This window comes from Schistocerca gregaria, chromosome 2 (assembly GCF_023897955.1).
Source record: "Schistocerca gregaria isolate iqSchGreg1 chromosome 2, iqSchGreg1.2, whole genome shotgun sequence".
NCBI classification, from domain to species: Eukaryota; Metazoa; Arthropoda; class Insecta; order Orthoptera; family Acrididae; genus Schistocerca; species Schistocerca gregaria.
Window position 1 is genome coordinate 471,078,055 of NC_064921.1, and position 21,596 is coordinate 471,099,650.

Consider the following 21,596-nt stretch of genomic DNA (forward strand, 5'->3'; position numbering starts at 1 on the left):
AGGAAAAGTTTCTTGCACTCAGCAAGGTGTACAGCAAAAATTCTTTGCAAATTGGTTGAAAAGAGTTGTCTGACAAAGTGAGAGATTTGGGTTGAATATTCGGCCGGGCATACAGTTTCCACGTACAAGGACGCTCCAGTGCAGGTGACGTTTCACTCGTTTTTCCTGCTGTTGTGTTATTCAGAAACAAGAGCAGTGCTTTATGAGGATTGTAACTTCTGTCGCCTATTGTGAGGATCCTTTTACGGATGCAATGGCGACAATGGGAGGCGTCGTCTGCCGCTGGTGCATGCGGGCACCACAGGCGTGGACAATGGGAACGGGAGCAGGCGCGGCGGGCGCTGTTCCAGGTCAGTAGCAGCAGCGAGCAGCGTGCAGGGGAGGGCCGGATCCCCCGCGGTCACCATCACGCAACAAAGCCCACCAGCCTAATGGGCCGCGTGCAATAAAACACCTGCCCTGCTACCAGCCGCCGCCGCTGCCGCGCATGCACCTCGCGGCGCCTAACTGCGCTATTGTGGCCGCCGTGAAGTAGGCGATGGCGTTACGGTTAATTATATACCTGGACGCCCGCCGCTGCCGCCGCCGGAGGGCCGGGTCACCTCGTCTCGGAAGTTGTCCGCAGCGCCGCCCCCATTGTAGCCGCATGGCAGCCGCAGCCACCGCCGACAATAAAAATAAGAAGTCTAAGCAGCTCACAACAAACGCCTCCCATCGCTCGGGAGGAGGGCGGCAGCGCCGCGCTCTCCCCGCCACCGCTGACGCCACCACCCGCACCGCCTCCGACGAACGCAGCGGCGGCGGCTACGCTTCTTTTCTTCCGCGGACTCCTCCGCCTCCACCTGCAACTTCATTACAAAAGCGGGTCTTCCCCGCCGGCGGCGAGGGGGCGTGGCCGGCGGCGAGGCGCGCTGCCAACGAACGCGTCGCCGGTCCCGCCCCGCTGCGCGCTATTGGCCGTGACGTCACGGCGGGGCGCGCTGGTGGGGAGGCCGCGGGTGCGGGCGCGCGCTCGGGCGCAGTGCTCCTCTGGCGCGCGTACAGGGCGCGCGTTTGAGCCATGCCTCGCTCGTAGTGACGCGCCGTGCCAGTGCAGTGACCGACCGTGCGCGGCCAGCTTAGCTCAGCTCGGCCGCCTCCCCCGCCGCCGACCGACGCCGCCGTGCGTCCCCGCTGCTACCGTCCGGAGACAACGCAGCCGCCACCACGGAGCTGGATCTGCACCAGAGGGCCACCGGTCACCTCATGAGGTAACTCACCGCGGCTGTCCCTCTCCATGTGCGCCTGTTTCTTTTACATGTAACCAATAAATAAATACATAGATCTGGTAAGACAAAACAAAATTTGCATAGCGCAATGAGTAAGAAATGAGACAAAGGATTTTTGTTATTTGGGCAACAAAATATGTGACTATAGCTGAAGTAGCGATGGTGTAAAATGCAGACGCAGCAGCAGCAGCAAGAAAAGCATGTCCGGTAAAGAGAAATTTGCTAACACCAAATATAAATTTAAATGTTAGAAACTCTTTCCTAATGGCATTTGTATGGACTAGAGCGTCGTACGAAAGTGAAACGTGAACTAAAAGCAACGCAGGGAAGAAGGGAATCAAAGCTTTTGAAACGCGATGCTGCAGAAGAATGTATAAGATAAGTAGATCGAGTAACTAATGAGCAATAAAAATAAATCTGTGGTGTAATGAGAGTAAAGGAAAGGATCACTTCATAGGACACATCTTCATGCATAGAGAAATCATCAGTTTGGTGGCTGAGGAAACTGTAAGGGAGTCAAAATTTTGTAGAGAGTCTAGGGCTTGATAACATTAAGGTTAAAGGATGTGCGCTGCAATAGCTCTGCAGAGATGAAAAGGAGAACTTTATCAAACCATCTTAGATCTGAAGACAGCGGCAAGTCTTAAAATACGGACGAATCTAAATGAGTTTTCCTAATACCTAGACATCTAACTTCAGTGGACACTCAGTTATTGTGCCGGTTACGACATCTCCCAGCCGCACTTACATATCCTTCTCCTCAAACGTTAACTGCACGTAAAATTCGCAAACACTTCGTGTTAAGTGCCATTTAGGATTTAATGCTTTGACATATCTTACGCGCACCATTGTTTTGGAATTAATGCTGTTGACAGATGACATGTTGACCTCCAGAGCGATGATAGCTGTAGATGACACATTGCATCATTGAGTGTCCAATTACTCGTTGTGAGCTACTTCAAACTGCTATTGCTCTGCCAATTTATGACATATGTAAATTAATAAGATTCATAACAATATGCGAAAGAATTTTAACCCGAATCGGTAGGAACATTTCACACCTGGTTATATTTTGCCTGATACATTAGTGACTGCGACTAGTCAGTAACAGAGAAATGTATTTTTCCAATCTGTGTTGCTCCGCTGCCTGTCTTCAGAAAGTTACGCGGTTTATTTTACAATAAAGTTCAACAGAAACGAACTTGGGTGCTAGTGTCTGAGCGATGGAAAGAATTCACTCTCCTGTTGGAGATACCGGAAATGAAAAGATTTTTTTCCCTAATGTCGTCAAAGTACTGTTAAAGGCTAGCTCCCCTTACAAAACCTACAATTATTTAATAATGTAAATTAAACTGTGAAGTGCTCTAAATATGGGCGTCGTGCATGAAACTTGTTTGAAACAATAAAATCATTGATAATTATTGGCCTAACAAGCAGAATGTTCTTTACTGTGATATTATGTTAGCAAAAATACCGTTTCAGAAGATTATTTTCCCAGGAACGGGAACTGATGTATGAAAGTAAAAAGCAAGTTACTTTTCTTAAAAATGTTTTTAAAAGCTATTGAAGGACAACTGCCTAAAAGAGCGAAGAACGATATAAAAGAAACTTATTGGCTCAGCGTATGTTTTAGCATGTTTGTAGATCTAGTCTATAAGCTGAGATCGATCTGTATTTTCCTTTAAAGGGAAATGAAGTCAAAACACTTGACAGATTCACTTGCATGTGACCAAGTTAGTTGCAAAGGAAATTGAACATGTGCTTCCACCAGTATACGTCATTCACGGAAAACGTTTTTTTTCTTTTATGTGACACCAAAAAATTAACTGCTTTTATAATCAAATTTCACGTCTCGAGGCAGTAACAGTTTTTGTTACGTGGCAACGGCAACTATTCCGATTATCGCTTATTAAATAATGACCCCATACACGTCAGTTGTAGCACTAACTAAATGGAAATTACTCGTCGAGGATTGTAATTGCAATAGCACTCGAATAGAAACAAATTTCTCTCTGCCGGTCTGGAATTAAAACGGTTACCATAGTGAGATTGTGTGTCAGACATAAGTTGTTTCGAAAACAACGCTTCCGGATGTAGTTCATGCTGACAATATGTCTGAAAAAAAGAAAAAAAGAACTGGACGCTGCCAGCTATAGACGAAAATTAAGCCTTTTTTTTAACAGTAAATTATGAAGTCATACAGTAACACGTGAAGCTGATGTATAATTTACCTTCCGTCCCAGATAGTTATTTATTTGCTCATTTCCGACAAAGAATGCAGTATGTAATTTACCCTTAAAATTATGATAGGAGTAAAAAGCTAGCACTTAATTGTTTTAAAGATGGATTTGTGCCATTACTTTTTTTACTCGTGAAAGTGAGCGTACAGTGTCGAAGGTGGAGGCATTTCTACGGCTACTCGCATGTATTTTACGCCGAGAGGAACCGCAGCAGTTAGTCCTAAATATATGTCAGGAATTATTCGGAAGATAATCACATCCAGCCGTTGTCTAAAATAACCACGCTACCGTGAAAGTGAGAAAGCTTTGTTCATATATATTTAAAAATGTTTTTCTGTTGATGGATACACATTACAGCCTCCAACATGCTGTATTGTAACTCTTTAAGCTACATGATGCGTGCCACTCCTCTTTTAATTGTTACCTTTCATCGCTAAGATAAACGTAGAGAATAGTTATATAATTATTCATTTCAGAAGTGTACACGAATTACCAATTACAAACAAAGAGAAAAGTCTCTCTATCACAAATCTTATTACACATGAATTAAACTCTACACTTTAAATGTAGCCTCAGTATTCTAAATGCATCCCGCTATATTACAAATTTCATTTAATTGCGTGTGCACTGCTTGCAGAATCAATTTTTCCCTGGAGAAAAGGGGTGACAGTAACAGCATATTGCAGTAACTATTTATAAGATGCTGTTATCCATTACAGAAGAGGATAAGTTCAGCTAAACTAATTGCGTAAGTCGTCCTTCGTTTGACGACTGCTTGGGCGTTGGCAGGTGGCAGTGTATCCAGCTGAAGGGTGACCGTAGCGGCAGTGTTTCGGGAAGCCTGCGATCCCCTTTCCGGCGCGAGGCGAACCACCGCTAAGGTGCGGCTGCTTGCCACTCACGCGTCACCCGTCAGGCGTCTTGTTTCCGGTCGCTACTGCCACTTACATTCGCCAGTGACGAGTAACTAACGTCACTTCGTGCCCTTGGTGTTACGAAATCTGCTGAGCTGCGTGGGATGTGCGCGTAAATCTGCGATTAGCGTAATGTAGCGTTTTTGGCAACTAACACTATTATTACGCTTCCGATTCTCAAAGTTAATCTGTGGGATTACCTATTAATTCGCCATACGTTTTATTTAGCGCTGTTTTATTCTACTCAGCAAGCAAACTCTGTCAGATGTGACGAAATAATCCTCGTCATACTTGTCAGTTCCCAGATAAAACAAAACGTGTCGTTTGTCGTATTGACTTCGACCAGTTAAGACAACTACTTTACAAAATAGAATTCGGAATGGTGCTAAGATAAATAATGCATGAAAAGCTAGTACATAGTTTTGCCATTTCTACTCCTATTTCTTCGCTACATTTAAGGAAAAACGGTTTTCATGTATATTTTAATGTCCAGTATTATTTTGCGAGTTGCACCGTTTAAACTGCTGGACTTTTGCCATACTAGATTTTGCACAGTAGATATTGCAGCCTTCAGTAAATCAGTAATTTTTATTAAATTCTGCAAAAATGCTTATTTATATTGCTATGTGTGTTTCGTTTTATTGACTTCAACCGCCGTCAACGATTTGGTATGAAATATATTTACAAGCTATTTGGTTTGATTTCTAAATAGAAAAATATTTCGTAACAACGCAGGAGTGTTTCATTTCAGATCACTGTCAATATTTGAAATCGATATAAGGAAACGCATATGGCAGTTTAAACACGCATTTTTTTAGTAGTTGCGAACGTGAATTTATAATTGTAAAGCAACTTCAGAGACTTTGACAGCAGAAATGAAGCATTTACTAATATTTGCTTTGTGCCTTCCGTGCAACACTTGCTGCTACCATAATATCTTCCCTTCAGTATGTAGATCCTCGTGCGATGCACCCTCTTTTAGCAGATATCTGCATAACGATGCGGCTGGTCATTAACCCGCTGGGTATTTCTAAACGCAGAAATTAATTGAAGACTGCGCAACAATTCTTTGAGTAACCGCAAAATTAACAGTTACACTGCTCTGTTAGCTAAAAATCAGAATTTAAATTCGTTTCATATATCTGTATCTGTATTAGTAATTTATTGTACTTTAACATAAGCTTGAATGTACATAGATCATAAGGAAAAGGTATTTCGTATAATACTTTTGTTTGGATGACCATTTTCCCCAGCAGCTGTTAAATATCAATACTTCCGTCTTAGGCTCACTGCAGTGTAAGAGTGTTTTTCTCCAGACGCTTTTCGGTTTTACTGTTAAAAGCATCTTCAGTGGTTATTAGGGAAATGTGGTGTACATAATTTGTTTCTACATTTTGCTATTTGTATTTTTAATCTGTAAACAGCAAATTGTAAAAACATATTATGTATACCACATTTCCAGAATGACCACAGAAGATGCTTTGTAAATAAAAGTGAAACGCATCTGCCGAGAAACACTCCTAAATGCTAACAAGGTTAAGACAAGAAAGACGATACTAATTGAGATTTCTCATAATAGTCAGTATCAAAGGTTATCCTCCGGGTTCTGGGATTTTCAAATCGGTGGATCAGAACCGAAGGTAATCAAGTTTTTTTTTTTCTAAAATGACACGGATATATATAACGTTGTTCAATAGCAGGACGGAAGGTTTCAGCAATTTCAGCTTATGCACTAGGACGCAACTCTTTATAGCATGCGCAAGAATCAGCCAGATTTTTAGATGGAGGAAGATACTGAGGGAGTGACAGCTGCTAATTAAAACGTACATTAGTCGTGCAGACAAACATATATTCGGTAAAACTGAAAATACTCATTCCCTATGAGGGAGATGTTTTCACTGCGACGTGGCAGACAACGCAGCCCGCCTTTATAATAACGGAGACGTCAGTTCTTAAGTTTCAAGAAAACGAACGTGGCAGACGATCGACCTTGCTCGCACGACAACGTGAATACCTTACCCTCTCCTTTCAGGAGGGCAATACTACTAACACATGCACTACGTCTTAAGTGAAATTACGGCTATCGTTGTGTTTTATTGTCTGGAATATTTTATCTTCTTTGCCCCACTTAAATTGTTCTTATCGTACAGTGCGCGGTTACAGTTTGAACAACTGGTCCGGACTCTTACGGTGATACAACTTATTATTTGTTGCGGTTTCCAAACATGGCACATGATAACAAATCTAAAGTACCGGATCTTCCAATTTGTAAATTTAACATTTAACTATTATGGGCGGACACGAACTCTGCAACACAGTTGAGGTTGAGGAATCACCCACTAATCCCGCTGTGCAAATTCCGCAACTTCCCCTTCAGGTACAAGAGCATGTACATGTATTTGGGCGGGCGAGGTATCTACCTTTTGTAGAACGACAAGTGGGTGCGAGTGATTTCATTCTCGTTTTAAATAATTGTTTGAATCTGCTAAGCCTAGCAACAAATTAGTGTACAATTTGAGACTAGCGCAAACAGACTTATGCATTCGTCGCTTATGATTCTGTACCAAAATCTGCTAAGAAAAAGAATAAAATCGCGCAAAGGGAAAATGGTGAAATGAATATATTACACTTTTTGCTGTGCGTTTTGTGCAGGCTTAATTGTTACCGGTATCTTAAAAAAAAGTTCTGAATAAGAGTATTTGTAATTCAAGCTCATATTAAGTATTTTACTTCCCAAAAATCTTTCTCGTCATTCTTTTGTCAGTTACGGCATTTCAGATAATAATTTAATTTTTTAAATTGTAATACGAATATTATTATCCAGCTTAACATCGCTACACACCTACAATATGGCTTACTGTGGTGTTGCTGTGAATGGCCGACAGAAAATCATAGATCTGCTGCAAGTTGTAAAATTCTTGTACGGGTGGTAAACGCAGCGTTGGGTTAGTTGCAGAGTTCGAGCGTTGAGCAGGTGTAAGTTGCGGCGATAGCATGAGCCTCATAGCTGGCATCTGCTGAGAGGTCGTGAAAAGTAGGAGATGGAATCGCTCGAAGGAAAGATGTGAACCGTACATGAAATGGAGGAATCGGAAGGAAAGGGAAAAGGTAGGTGGGAAACCAGTGCCTTTCAGCCCCACAGTGCATTGTGGAAACGCAGTGGCAGAAGTTGAAAATTTGTACCGTACCGGAACTCGGACCCAGGTTTACTAATTCTCATGAGTGATTGCCTTAACCACTTCTGCCATCCGGACACGTGCCCTGACCGACCCAAATTCCCAACTTACAGCACACTGCAATGCAGCTTCCCATGTTCATTAGCCACTTACTCGCTAATTACTGATTCCTGCAGGAGTTGAGACGGCATTAGTGCATCCACTCTCCAGAAAACGTGTGGAGCCGTCAGGCTATGGCAGAAATGTATATATAAAAGATGTGAAGATAGATTTTAAGACAGATTACAGTTATACATCCCGTTGACATGACGGAATAAAAAGTCTGAACAGAAAATGAGGAGTCAAGCATGATTACTCTTTCGATGTTGTTTTGGAAGTTTGCAACGCCGAAGGACAGTAGTGAAATGCAGGTTGAACAACAGTGGGTTGGAGATTTTGTAGGGATTTTCAGTAGACCCTGAATGGAAATATATGCATCATATTACGCATAAACAGCTGAATAGATCCAAGACTGTCCTATTACGTTCTCATCGGCACAGGAACTACCATAAAATACCTAGGAGTGATCATCCAGAGTAATGTACAGTGGAATGATTACATAAAACAAATAGCAGCAAAAGTTGGTAAGATGCTGAAATTCATTGAAGAATCTGAAGGAAATGTAATCCACAAAAATTTGGTTCACAAAACATTGTTCCCGGCAATTCTTGAGTATTGTTAGTCAGTTTAGGACCTTACTGAGTTTGATTATTACATGAAGTAGAGAAGATCCAAAGAAGAGCGGCGCATGTCATCACAAGATTGTACGGTCGGTGCAATAGCGTTACGGAAATGCTCAGCAAACTCCAGTGGCAGAGGACACGAGAGCCATTGTGCATCAGGGAGAGGTATATATATACACACATATAAACACACACACACACACACACACACACACACACACACACACACACACACAGAGTCAAAGAGTCCAGCAACATAGAACTTCTTTCCACATACCCACATGATGCTCACAAAACGACCAGGACGAAAAATTGAAGTAATTAGAGAGCACAGAGATTTATCGACGATCATTCTTCAGACACACCATTCGTGAATATAACAGAAAAAGAGAGCAATACTTAATGGTACAGGAAGTTCCCTCTGGAACATGCGCTAAGGTGGATTGCGGAGTGTGGATGTGCTAATCACGAAAAACGTTTCATATGGGAAAGTTAGCTGGAAGTTATAATTTCTCTCTCTCTCTCTCTCTCTCTCTCTCTCTCTCTCTCTCTCTCTGTGTGTGTGTGTGTGTGTGTGTGTGTGTGTGTGTGTGTGTGTGCGCAAGGAGGGAGTGAAGTGAGTAATTGCCATAGCTGCAGCTGTAGCCTGAGGAACAAAAATCTCCGTAGTTAGTAGACAAAGCATATGGCTACAGACATTCTCCTCGTTTTACACTACGCTTTAGTGCCCCAGTTGTGAGTGTATTTAATTCACTCACCTCCCACTGCAATGTATCTTAAAGGAATCTCCATCAACATGGCAATGGAAAGTTAAGTCTCTCATCACCCTCGCAACGATGTTGAGCGGCGACGCTCAGCTATGGAACGAGAGCAGTCCTTATAAGGGGGCAGGTCGGATGGATAATAGGTGTGCCGGAGAGGGACGGAGAAGGGGGGAGTGACGCAGTGTGTGTGTGTGTGTGTGTGAGTGAGTAGGGTGGTATTTGCGCGAGTTGTGCGGGTAGCATAACGCGGAGGGGCAGTCAGGGGAGCGAGCGACGGGCTAATAAGTCACGCGCCGGGGATTTCGCAGAGAGAGGCAGGCGAGCGCCGATGCCGCTGGGACAACACTCGGCGCTGATTGAAATATTTCCTCGTCGGCTGGCACCATTACCGGATGGCGACGAGCACCTGTTTGGCATCCGGTACTGGGAGGCCCGCGCGAGAAAAGCGATCTCCGCTCGGAAAATTATTTTCCTCTTAAGGTGTTTAATCTTAAAACGTTCTCAAGTTGAGACACAGGAGCTCGGTTATCGAACCAGGAGACATATAGGCTTCAGAAATTATGACTGCGAAGTGCTAGTCAGGCAGCTCAAAAAAAAAAAAAAAAAGAGAGAGAGAGCAATGGAGATCCCTCAATTTTTCTCGACGTCACTGATTAAGGGTGTGATTTCCAGCGTTCATCTGAATCGTTCTCGAAGGTATCTAACGTTCCCAAAGAATGGGTACTCAGATCGACAAACTGAGGGGTTGTGCAGTCAGAATCGGCAACGCCTGACGATGAACTCTGAGAAGGAAAAAGGGAAACGAAGAATCGCTAATCTGCCTTCCATTGGCCCAATCTTCAGAGCGAGAGGTGGCATCTAGTGTATCTTGCTCCTGTCAATAAAGGTAAAAATAAAACCTTCAGTGTTATGTTCATCAAGATCTGTGAAACCCGGCTGTGTATTGCAAAAGGTTCAAATGGTTCTGAGCACTATGGGACTTAACTGCAGAGGTCATGAGTCCCCTAGAACTTAGAACTACTTAAACCTAACTAACCTAATGACTTCACACACATCCATGCCCGAGGCAGGATTCGCCCCTGCAACCGTATCGGTCGCGTGGTTCCAGACAGTAGCGCCTAGAACCGCTCGGCCACATCGGCCGGCTGTGTATCGCATTCCGTGTTGATGTGGTGTGTCTCAGGGACAGACTCCTTGAACTCAAGCAAGACAACCAAGTAAACCAACTGCCGACGAACACTGTCTCGAATATAATCATGAAATAAAATACTACGATACCTGTATCGTCGTGTAAATGCCTTGTTACTGGGACAGCGGAATTAGGGAGCCTATTGAAATTAAGATGTCGAGGAATTTAATAAATCGGGACAAAGGTTCCAATATAAGCAAGACTCGATGTACTGCAGTTAATCTGTTAAAATCTAGTAGACTGCCTCGTCCAAAAGAGCTGGGAAATGCTCAAAAAACTTCACAGAATAACACTGCTGGCTCTGAAAAACGAACGAGCATCAAACAGCGTAGCGTACGCCCGGAGTCGGACTCAGTTATGAGCAACGAAGCAACAATAGCAGTACTTCAAAGTCTGGTTACAGTTTAGCAGCGAGTACGGCTAACACTTCTCGCAGCACCTGAACAAAACGACTGAGTCGTTCGTCGAAAATTGTTCATAAAAACGAAAAAAGTCGAAAGCTCACCATTAGGGAACGATGGGCAATAAGAAGAATACCATTTATTTCCGCAGGAAGGTAGATCGGATAAAAATGTGGATTAGAAAGATATACAGCGCTTCTGTGATCACATCTTTATAACGATCAATGACCAAATGACCAACGAATTCTGTAGTTTCGTAAGTCTCTAGATAACAGAGATGAGATGCTTCCAACTATAAAAGAAAGGTGTCAGACACATTACTAACGCAAAAAGTCTAATCATTGACATGCTCACACTGGCAGGGGAGAAAATTTAACTACTGAATACGAAATTGATTTTTAGAATCGGGGATGCGGATGCTGTAGATACAAGCTAATCTACAATTGATACATACGATATGCCTTGGAAAGTCGGAGTTGGGGGTGTAACGAATAACAAATTATTTCACCTTACAGACGTATTTTTGTGGATATATTCTATAGGCCCGGAGCGTTCCACACATTTATTTTCATTCTCAATTGAATTTTTTACTATAAATTTACCGTCTGCCTCTAAAGAGTCGTTAAGAATTGAATAAGGGTATTTAACAAAACGCAGATATTATAAAAGAATACACCGCTACTTACATACTCAACGCAGCCGAAAAAAATAACAGCACACTGCCAACCTAGGTCACGAGGAAAAATAAAATGGTGAAGCACGGACAGTAAATAACGAAAAGATGGTTGTAATCTTCCACAGGTAAATTAACGGCATTTATGCAATGGCATTACCACAGTTTTAACTGTGCGTATATAGGTTCCTCCATTTCGTTTTTGAATTAAACCATGGAAAGGTGCAAGAGACAGAATCTTGAACACGAGTATGAACGCACAGCAGCACTAAGATAAAAAGACTTCTAGTTTCACAATCATTGGTGGGTGCCAACTGAAATTGCTTGATCTCCGTGAGGTATACAGAGCATAGATAGTTCACAGGCATTAAATGACGGGTAAAGTGAAGAGTAACTTTCACTGCTGCTGACTTTGGTGAGAGATTTTAGAGTTATGTGATGTTGTAGATGACGAGAAGGAAGGGAGAGTCTGGAATCCACCATAGAGACTATTCCGTCGAGCTTAGTGGGCCCGCCTGACAAGTGGATGACACGTGCCCTCACTCCACGACGTATTGCGGAGGGGATTGGAGTTTAATCAGGTACACCGGGGTACAGATTGTTCATCAGCAGCTGTACAGCACCGCTCCTTATCCCCTCGTCAGCCATAAGCGAATAGTGAAAATTCTTGGCACCACCAGGATACAAGCCAACCGGCTCACGATTGAATATCATCGCACTAATAATGGTTCACCGCCGAGTCTGTTGCACTTGATTAAAAAATCTTCTGAATAGGTGAAAGTAGGAATTTATCAAAGCTAAACAAAGGTTGCAATAATACACCAACGTTATTAATGACCATTGGGGTGTGCGCTTGGAATGGGTGATTCCCAGACGGAGAAGCTGGGGGGGGGGGGCGTGGGGGGGGGGGGGGTTGTCTGCCACTCTTGACGCAGAGAATGAAAATATTTGGTCAGAACTGTCGTTCACATGCCATTAACAGCATCGCAGTAACTTGTCCGATCGATAGCCTTTCCTGCTGCTGCTGCGTTACTGCCAATTTTGACGGAAATTAATTTAGAGAATCAACTGTTTCTGTCTACACGCTACTGCTTTGCCAAATAAACGCTGGAATTATTTCTATTAAGAGAGATTCGGACTTGTACAGAGACATGCAGACAATAATTTTTCAATTCTCATTTTGCGAATGGGAATGGATGGAAATAACTACACTCCACCGTGTACACTACAGTGGCTTAAGGTGTATGTACGTATGTACTCGTAAACTTCAATAAAGACTACATGCTGCACTGCTTTTGTAAAAGCATCCTACTGTGTCCAAAGTGAACGTGAGAATATGATTTGAACAGAAGTGGTGTTGTTTTGTTTGAAAATTATAATATTCATTTGTCATTATGAAGTAAACGAATAGCTTCATCACCTTTTCATATGCAACTCGAGTGATTAAGATCCTACAACCACTAGATATATGAAGAGATCATGTGACTCAAAATAAAAAGCGTAGTCGGGAAACCTCACCAATTCATATTGAAGAACTCGTCCCCAGTACATACGGTAAATGATGCCTTAACTCCTGATTTTCATGTTGGTTTGACGTGATTTGATGGGTAACGGGTTGAAGAACACCCTGATGGTAACGTATATAAAGGAGAAAGGTTTGCAATGACGTCACTATTTGTGAACAGCACTTCATAAATTGTCAGATGAAACGAGTAACAATTATCTGGTAGTATGCGTACGGAACGATTTGAAGTGGAATGATCATATAAAATTAATTGTTGGTAAGGCGGGTACCAGGTTGAGATTCACTGGGAGAGTCCTTAGAAAATGTAGTCCATCAACAAAGGAGGTGGCTTACAAAACACTCGTTCGACCTATACTTGAGTATTGCTCATCAGTGTAGGGTCCGTACCAGGGTTGACAGAGGAGAGAGAGAAGATCCAAAGAAGAGCGGCGCGTTTCATCAAAGGGTTATTTGGTAAGCGTGATAGCGTTACGGAGATTTTTTTTTTTATTATTTTTTTTTCAATCTCAAGTGGCAGACTGCAAGAGAGGCGCTCTGCATCGCGGTGTAGCTTGCTGTCCAGGTTTCGAGAGGGTGCGTTTCTGGATGAGGTATCGAACATATTGCTTCCCCGTACTTATACCTCCCGAGGAGATTACGAATGTAAAATTAGAGAGATTCGAGTGCGCACGGAGGCTTTCAGACAGTCGTTCTTCCCGCGAACCATACGCGACTGGAACAGGAAAGCGAGCTAATGACAGTGGCACGTAAACTGCCCTCCGCCACACACCGTTGGGTGGCTTGCGGAGTATAAATGTAGATGTAGATGTAGACGTGTCATCACTCAATCTCTCCAGTCACGTTACGTCTGTCATGCAATATACACTCGTTTGCGTAACGTATATTTAGATCTCAATGGAGTAGTTCGATGACTAAATTGTGTGCGTACACAAGAGGCAATGAATTTGAGGTAAAACATATATATTTTACAGAAGAAAGGAAAAATTAAAATAAAAAGGAATGTAGATAAAATTCAACCACAGGTAATAGGGAAAAGCTTGAGGCGTAAGAAAGCCTCAACGTATAAACAAGAACAACCCATTCAAAATTTTAAGAACTGATACTACAGTCTAATACTTGGTCGACAACGTTCTACCACTCTGTGCGTCTCACAGGGCGACTTAATCAGAATGATGAGTTCTCGCGTCAGTCCGCATTTCGCTGAAGTGTGTTACTTTTATTTAAGAAATGAAATTCTGTACATTAATGATGCAGGCTGCTGTTTAACACTGGCCGAAAGTTGGAAACATTTCAAATGACATCCATTAAGCGGGTGTGAGAATTAAAAATCCACATTTTGCTGGAATTGATTAACAAATTTTTTTCTGAAGTAGATGAAGAATAGACGAAGAATGTATGACTCTTGCGAAATTCTGTGGTCACTATAAATCAAACACCAAGGAGGGAGAAAACACCGTGAGAGCGAGGGAACCACGCGCAAGATTAAATATGAGTATTAGCTGCAGTATGTTTTCCACGAAGAACGTCCTTACTGTATCTACGAGTGTATTAAAATTTAGATTAACGTCACAAATTGTGAAATGTATGGAAATCTCTCGTAGATTTATTGCCGCCGCCGCTATGTTTTTCCCAGCTTGATTCCGGAAGAGTGGCCGACACTTTTCTACACCTGTTAACCGTATTTGTCATCTGAGCCTATTCGTCAGCTCCACCATATGGAAGGAAGCTAAGTATCATAATTAAAGAGAAATAAAGCATACAGGAGACAGACAAAACGATTTTGAGATGAACTGCACGGTACATCAGAATGGATAGGAACTAAACATGCCATTCGGCATATTGGCCGTGATCTTTTGAAAGAAACCTTTCCTGGAGCCGCATTAAGTGATTTACGGAAATCGTGCAAAACACAGATCTGCTTGGACGGACGACTTCCACGAGCCCGAAGACTTATAGTATAAGATAAGTAGTTCACTTCGAAATGACCACATCCTACTTCCAATAGAGGTATACGTCATAAATTCCAATCGAAATGAAGAAGGCTATGTGGACGACCAAGGATTAGATGAAAAGAGCAACACTGTGAGTAAAAAGTCAGCTACAAACTTTAATACACGATGAACGAAGGACAGAAACCAATGAAGTAACTACCACGGCTGCTTGGGATGAAGGCACAGGCTACCTATTCTCTTAATATTCCACTGGTGTTCAACGAGACGTAGTAAGTGCAATAGCTGCGGTGGAAAGGTTTGTACGGGCTTAGTGTTAAGATCACTTTTTTTGGAATAACGAGATTATGGCAAAGAAAGAATCACATGTGACATATGTTTCACAAGCTGGAATGTAGCTGTTTTCCAATCAGCCAAAAGCTGCCCTCCGAACAGGAAAATAGTCCTTAACAGGAAGATTCAACGATGAGAGGTTGCTCTGGGGGAATTACATTGAAGTACGCCGTTCGTGACCGTAGGAAAAACAACGACACGGACGGCTAAGAATATTTTTACCTGTGAAAGCATTCCCTTTCGTTGAACATGACAAAATCCGAAAGACAATGAATGCACTGTAAACGTATGAAGCCTGGTTCAACGTCTGTTTATTTCTCCAGAATCTTGGACACAAATAAAGCTGCGATGGACGATCCATTATTAATCGATAACAGAATCTATGTCTACAAATTCACAGCACTGTTTTGTTTATATATTTCCGCTGCATTATATCTGATAGAGTGTTGCTTGACACATGCATAGCGTCAAATTGTTGAATTTTTGTCGTGGAGTTGGTTGATAAGTACATGTCCTCATGCTTAGTGTTGATTTTATTTCCGTCAGAAATGTTAGTTCGGATTCTGATGGTAATTTGACATTCATGGTAGTGGACCGCACATTGTGAATATCATAATTAAAAGAAATATGGTATTCTTATTTAGCTGTAGTCATATGTTGCATACCCTTGTATGACCCATTCACAACAGAAGAACGTTTCAAATACCAAAACCGCCTTTTTCGGGTTCGCTTTTTAACCTCTTTTCACACTCTCTTTCTGTCATTTTTTCTTCTTTACATATCTCTCATCACACCAGACTCAACATTAAACGTTGTACAAAGACATTGTGCTATACATATTTCATTTTTATATACGTGCCTGGGCACTGATAAAAGTCGAACAGACCAAATTTCGAAAAAAAGTTGATGTGTAGAGTCAATCTTCCTAGCAACTCCTGCTGATGTTGGTTTTTTACAGTAAGTAAACATAATGCTTATCGTCGATCAAGATAAATTTGCTTATCTGCAAATAATACCGAATCGGTCACAGAAAGCCGACACAAACATTCGATATCGTGTGGATCTACCAACTAATGTTCCGCTGCGAACGATGACCGTAAATTCATCCCTTGCCATGCATAATACATTTTATGTACTTCTGCCAGTCATAAGCGAGAACCAAAGTTTACTTCTTTTGTGGCGTCACACTGGAAGTAAGGCGTTTGACGGCAATGTTTGCAGGAAGCCCACGAAAAATCGATACGTATGTAGACAGGCGCACGAAGTGTTTCCAAAGACGGTACCTTTTGCTGCGGGTCGACACAACAATTCAGGTAATTTGTCAGTGAGGGGAAAAACCTAAGTGGTAGTGTTAATTGTATTAATTGCGTCACATATGTGTTTTCTTTAGTTACCATAACTTTCTGTTTGGTTGTAATGGTTCCTGTAAGTTTGCTACGTCTCTTAGGTCGCCCGCCACGAACGGATTCTGAAAACATAACGCCCGAAACAGTCAAAAATACTGAATGGAAACTCACTATTAGTTTGACTATTGTTTATTTTTAATTAGGCCTCCATCTATGTAATAAAGCCTTTACCAGCTAATTTTGAGCCATATCCAAATTAGATCTAAAGCCGCTATTCCAAATTTTTAAGATTATAAATAGTTTCTTCGTGTGTTATTGCTGTGTTTGTTTCACTGCACAAGTTGTCATAATATTGTATGAACAATTAGACGATTAACTCACTAAACAGTCGCGTTGTCCCATGTTTTGCCAGAAATACTTGCCTTCTGTACTTCGTTCATTCCACAGGTAATTCACCTCGGTCGTTGAAATGGTTTATTAACGTGGGGATTTTTCTATTATGTGACGGCATAACAACCACAGTAAAATAACTTCGCAGTAAGCATTTTATATCACTTAGAACTTTAAACATGCTCATGTTTCGACTGGTTTGGCAACGAATTTGTTGACTCAACAGAAGCTCAAATGTGATGGAAGTAAGAAAGAGATCAGCAAAGCTTGCTTGAACCTTTCATTTAACATACTGCAAAATCTGTTATTCAAAGCTTTAGTAAGTTTTGTCATATGATAGTTAGTCCTCCCATCATTTGGAATTTACTGGTGGTGCGAGATGCGTAACAATTATGAAGTATCCTAATCTCACAGCTTCTTGAGATGAGAATGAATCGATGCGTAATATAGGAACTATTAACAGACGTTGGTATTTTGATACTGCATAAAAACTGAAATTCATTGTCATGTCGGCTCACACGAGATGCAAATCTTTTACTTGCTCAACACACGAACTTCGCAACTTGCTCAAAACTGCCCTTACCACCAGTAAACGAACTCCTCAACAAGCAGCAGACTTGAGATTTTTGTTTGACCGGACCAGACCATTGTACGAGTACAGCATTGTTAAGCTACTGAGTACCATTACTTTTTTATTATAATATTTTATAAAAAGGTAACTGCTAGAAAGATGACGAAATACAAGGAGTGAAACATGTATTTTCGTAATCAGTGTAATTTTCTTTGAGGTAGAAAGCGAACTGTACGAGCAATGAATGATCTCTTCTGACATGACGCTCAAAAGATCGAAAAACGCATCTCTTACTGCTTCGTATTTCAAGTAGGTTAGAGCGAAGCAATCGGTTTACTCTCTTATTTATTGAGTCTCTTATATTGGAAAAGGAACATGTGTTTGACTCCACACGGCATATCGACAAAACATGATCACTTTTTAGTGTAAAAGTCTTGACGTTATAGTTCTTGTTCAAACATCAACATTCCTGTTCACCAGCAGATTTCATCCATATCTAATGTCCGAATGGAAAATTTTTATAAAATAGGGCTCTTTTCACTGCATGCTGCTGTGCCACTGTTCTCCATCTTAAGTATCACTGTCATACATGTCTAACAATATTTTTCAGTAACGTACTTTCTCGGCTGTACAATCAACACTATTGTGCTCTTCTCTGCCGCCGCGAGCTGGAAGCTATCTGGAGGAAGGTGGCGTTGCCGGACGCACCTGTGGTGGAAATCGCGCAGTCCTACTGAACGGTAATTGTGGACTTCCAGTGGAGCTATTATTGGACTCGTTTTCTATCTTTTCTGAGTTGTGGATTAAGTGTCTGCCCTGTCAGATGGCTAATATAAACACTCATTTCTTTGATTTTTATTTATAAATGAAAAGAACATATTACGAACTACAGTTTACCTCTAAATATCAATGGTCCAATAAACCAGTATCCTTGCAGTGTATGCTGGCTGGTACTGAGTCAGTTGTGATGAACAAACTTCAGGTGATTACTATCGTATTTGCAGACTGCACAAGAAGTTTATTCTTCAAAGAAGCTGAACGTTCATTTATTGCTAGAGAGACATCATACGCGATTACAATGGCTTTCAGTAAATCTGAGCTTCAGCTGTGAGTCTTCAACAATGAAACTTTCGTTAACTTTGTGAATAAATAAGTCAGGGGCTGTGTGATGCAAGATAACTGATTGCTACGAAATGCAACTTGTAGTGTGGATTACCGTTTTATTTTCTAAGGTCGTCATACTTCAGTACTTTACTTCAGTATTTCATCAGATTGTCATATATGCTGTTGAACAGGCGCAATACATCAGTATTTGCGATTTTCCTTGCTTCTTATTTAACAGTCGCACATCCTAGTGTTTTATTTCTGTTACACTCCGTAGCAGCCCGCGATTTTCGTCACATGTGATGCGGAAACTGTGCTTGTTGTTGCAAAGGCACAGCGGTTGGGACTCCTTGTGACTCGTCACAAATTTCGAGAAAGCTTGGGTGCTAGACTTCAAACAGGAATATTATTCCAAGTTCTCCTGTCACTGCAGCTCAAATTGCGGCTACCAAAACGCTTTGAAAATGATGAAGTATCGAACCACCAGAAACCTGCATCAGTAATTGCATTTAGTAGTACTAGACAAACTTTTATGTTGTGTTTTTTGGATATTAGCAACATGTAGGATGCTGTTTGTTTTTATTCGAAGGACAGTGAGTAGAGGCCTTCATGCGAACCAAAGCCGTAAGCCCCTGACTGATAGTTATTGCTGCGTATCGTCTGTAATTACTGTATAGTTCCCTGCTTCACTCTTCCTTATTCCGGTCTGTCCTCTTGTAAGGCACCATGCCATCTGAACTTCTTTACATCTTGCGCCATCTTGTTTCGACTCTCGCCATCTTCCCTTTTGTCATTCTCATGGGTAGTTCTCTTATTGTTGCTATTCCTCCCTCTACAAGTAGGCTTGTAACTTCCTTTGCAGGAAATAATGCCCTGTTATTTTATTCATGGATGCAGCTTTCAGCAACTATAGTATTATTTTTTCAGTATAAATTTCAGTCATCAGATTGAAATAAATTTTATTATGCTTTACCGGTTTCTACAAATTAATTTGTCAGTTTCAGAAGCCTACAGAATTATGGATATTATAAACCATTATACCTTGTCTATACAAATATGTTAAGTATAAAAAATATATTACAGAAACTTACACAGTTAAACAGACGGTCAATACCTTCTTAGAAGGATAATGCCATGGTATGTTCAGAAATGTACACATTCCATGTGATTATATTGAACACTGTTTCACAATTTACAATAATTGAATCACATTTCCCACCTCACTCTAGCCAACAGCATTTCTTTCTACAGACTGTATGTTGATGATACCATCATTGTATAAAAGGAGATGTGAAGGACGTCGTATCAATTAATAAGTCACCGAACTGCGACCCTCCTTAAATTAAATTTACATATGAAACACAAAATCAATATAATGAACTGAGTCTTCTGGACCTGAAACTACGTTTAGGAAACGGTAAAATTAACTTGAATGTTTACAGGAAACCTACCACAACAGATAACATCATTCATGGCTCTACTTGTCGCTACTTTATGCACAAATTGGTATTCTGTCACGCTATGATTGACTGTGTCACTGAGGTGCCCTTCTGCTAGTGCCACAGAAGTTAATGATTTAAAGTATATAGCGGTCAGTAACGGATATGAAGCAAACGTTGTAGATAAACTTTATAATAATAAAACAAATGAGAATATAAATTCCATTATATTCAATAAAAATGGCCTTACACCACAATTCTATTTTTAGGTAACATTTCAAATCGTATAGCCAATTTATTTCAAAAATATGATACCACTATACCACCAATAATGCCACCAAGTAGCTCTTTGTACATAATGAGAAACCTCCAACTGACAAATTTCTCAAATCTGGAGTACATAAAATACAATGTGATATATGTCCGAGTTTTTGTATAGAAGAGACAGGGAGGGCATTTAAGACCCGCTTTCGGGAACACTCGTTCAAGAAACGTAGCGAGAACTCATATAAGTCAACTTTTTCAGAAGATCTCAAAACAGGGAAATACACACTTCCTCCCCCCATCCTTGCTTGTTATGGAAATTTTACGTTAACTGACAAGGGCTACAAAATGAACCTTTCAGAAGAATCTGAAATATCTGAACTATCTCACCTAATTTCAAAAGAGTTGTTGAAAGATCAACTTGCATTAAAAAACACACTATTTTGATTGCGTATCATCTCTTAGCAACTGTGAAAATTAGCCCATCCCTTTCATATATTATAGTTATGTGTCATGTTTTTCAAATGATTATATACAGTTACCTTACGGGCCTTGATTATATTTTTTATAAATGCTTTTATATATATTCCTTGATACTAGCACAACAGGTACTTGGGTGTGACTCAGTTATTATAATACAAACAATATATAAAATAATCATATACGATATGTAAATTTCTGAATATAACATGGCATTATCCTTCGATGAAGAAGATATTGACTGTCTGCGAAACTAAGAAAGTTTTTGTAATATACGTTTTTATTTCACGTAAATGTAAGGCCAAGATCTCTTGTAGGCTTCTGAAGACGAGAAATTCGTAGAAACCGGTAAACTGTAATAAAATTTATTTGCAACTAACTGCTGAAATTTATCCTGAAAAAGTTACTGTGCTATTACGGAGCTTAGTTTCCGAAACTCATATTCGCTCTATTTTTGCACTGAAAAATTATCTACTCTGCGATTTTCATTCGTCCTCGGGCAGGTTTACATGAAAGAAGCATTTAGACAAGTTTTGACGACGGTATCAGTCATCGCTTTGTTGAAGATCCACTCAACATTGGCCAGCATCAACTCGAATATAGGGGTAACTCACTGAACAACTTTACTCACTCCGAAGGACTTTTACAGAGGCCGACTTTGCACTGTCTCAAGAGGGCGTCTAGTATAGGGCGAGTATTCGGAAAGAGCAGGCTTCAATTTTACATTAATCAACTCAGTTTTATTTTTCTCATTCTTTCTTTAAACGCCTTAGTCTAGTTCTTGTGTTTAGAGAAACGAATTGAATCTTGAAACTTCCATGCAGTTTGAAACTGTTTGCCGGACCGAG

General features: G+C 41.0%; 1 protein-coding gene across 2 annotated transcripts in view; it reads left to right on the forward strand.

The window, feature by feature from the left end:
- The first annotated feature begins 1,169 nt into the window (after positions 1 to 1,169).
- Positions 1,170 to 21,596, forward strand: part of LOC126326403 (transcription factor SOX-21-like) — a 240,031-nt gene continuing 219,604 nt past the window's right edge. For both annotated transcript variants that reach the window (XM_049995637.1, XM_049995638.1), the window contains exon 1: positions 1,170 to 1,250. In XM_049995637.1, the coding sequence (XP_049851594.1) occupies positions 1,246 to 1,250 (5 nt within the window). In that variant the 5' untranslated portion in view covers positions 1,170 to 1,245. The remainder of the gene's footprint in view (positions 1,251 to 21,596) is intronic.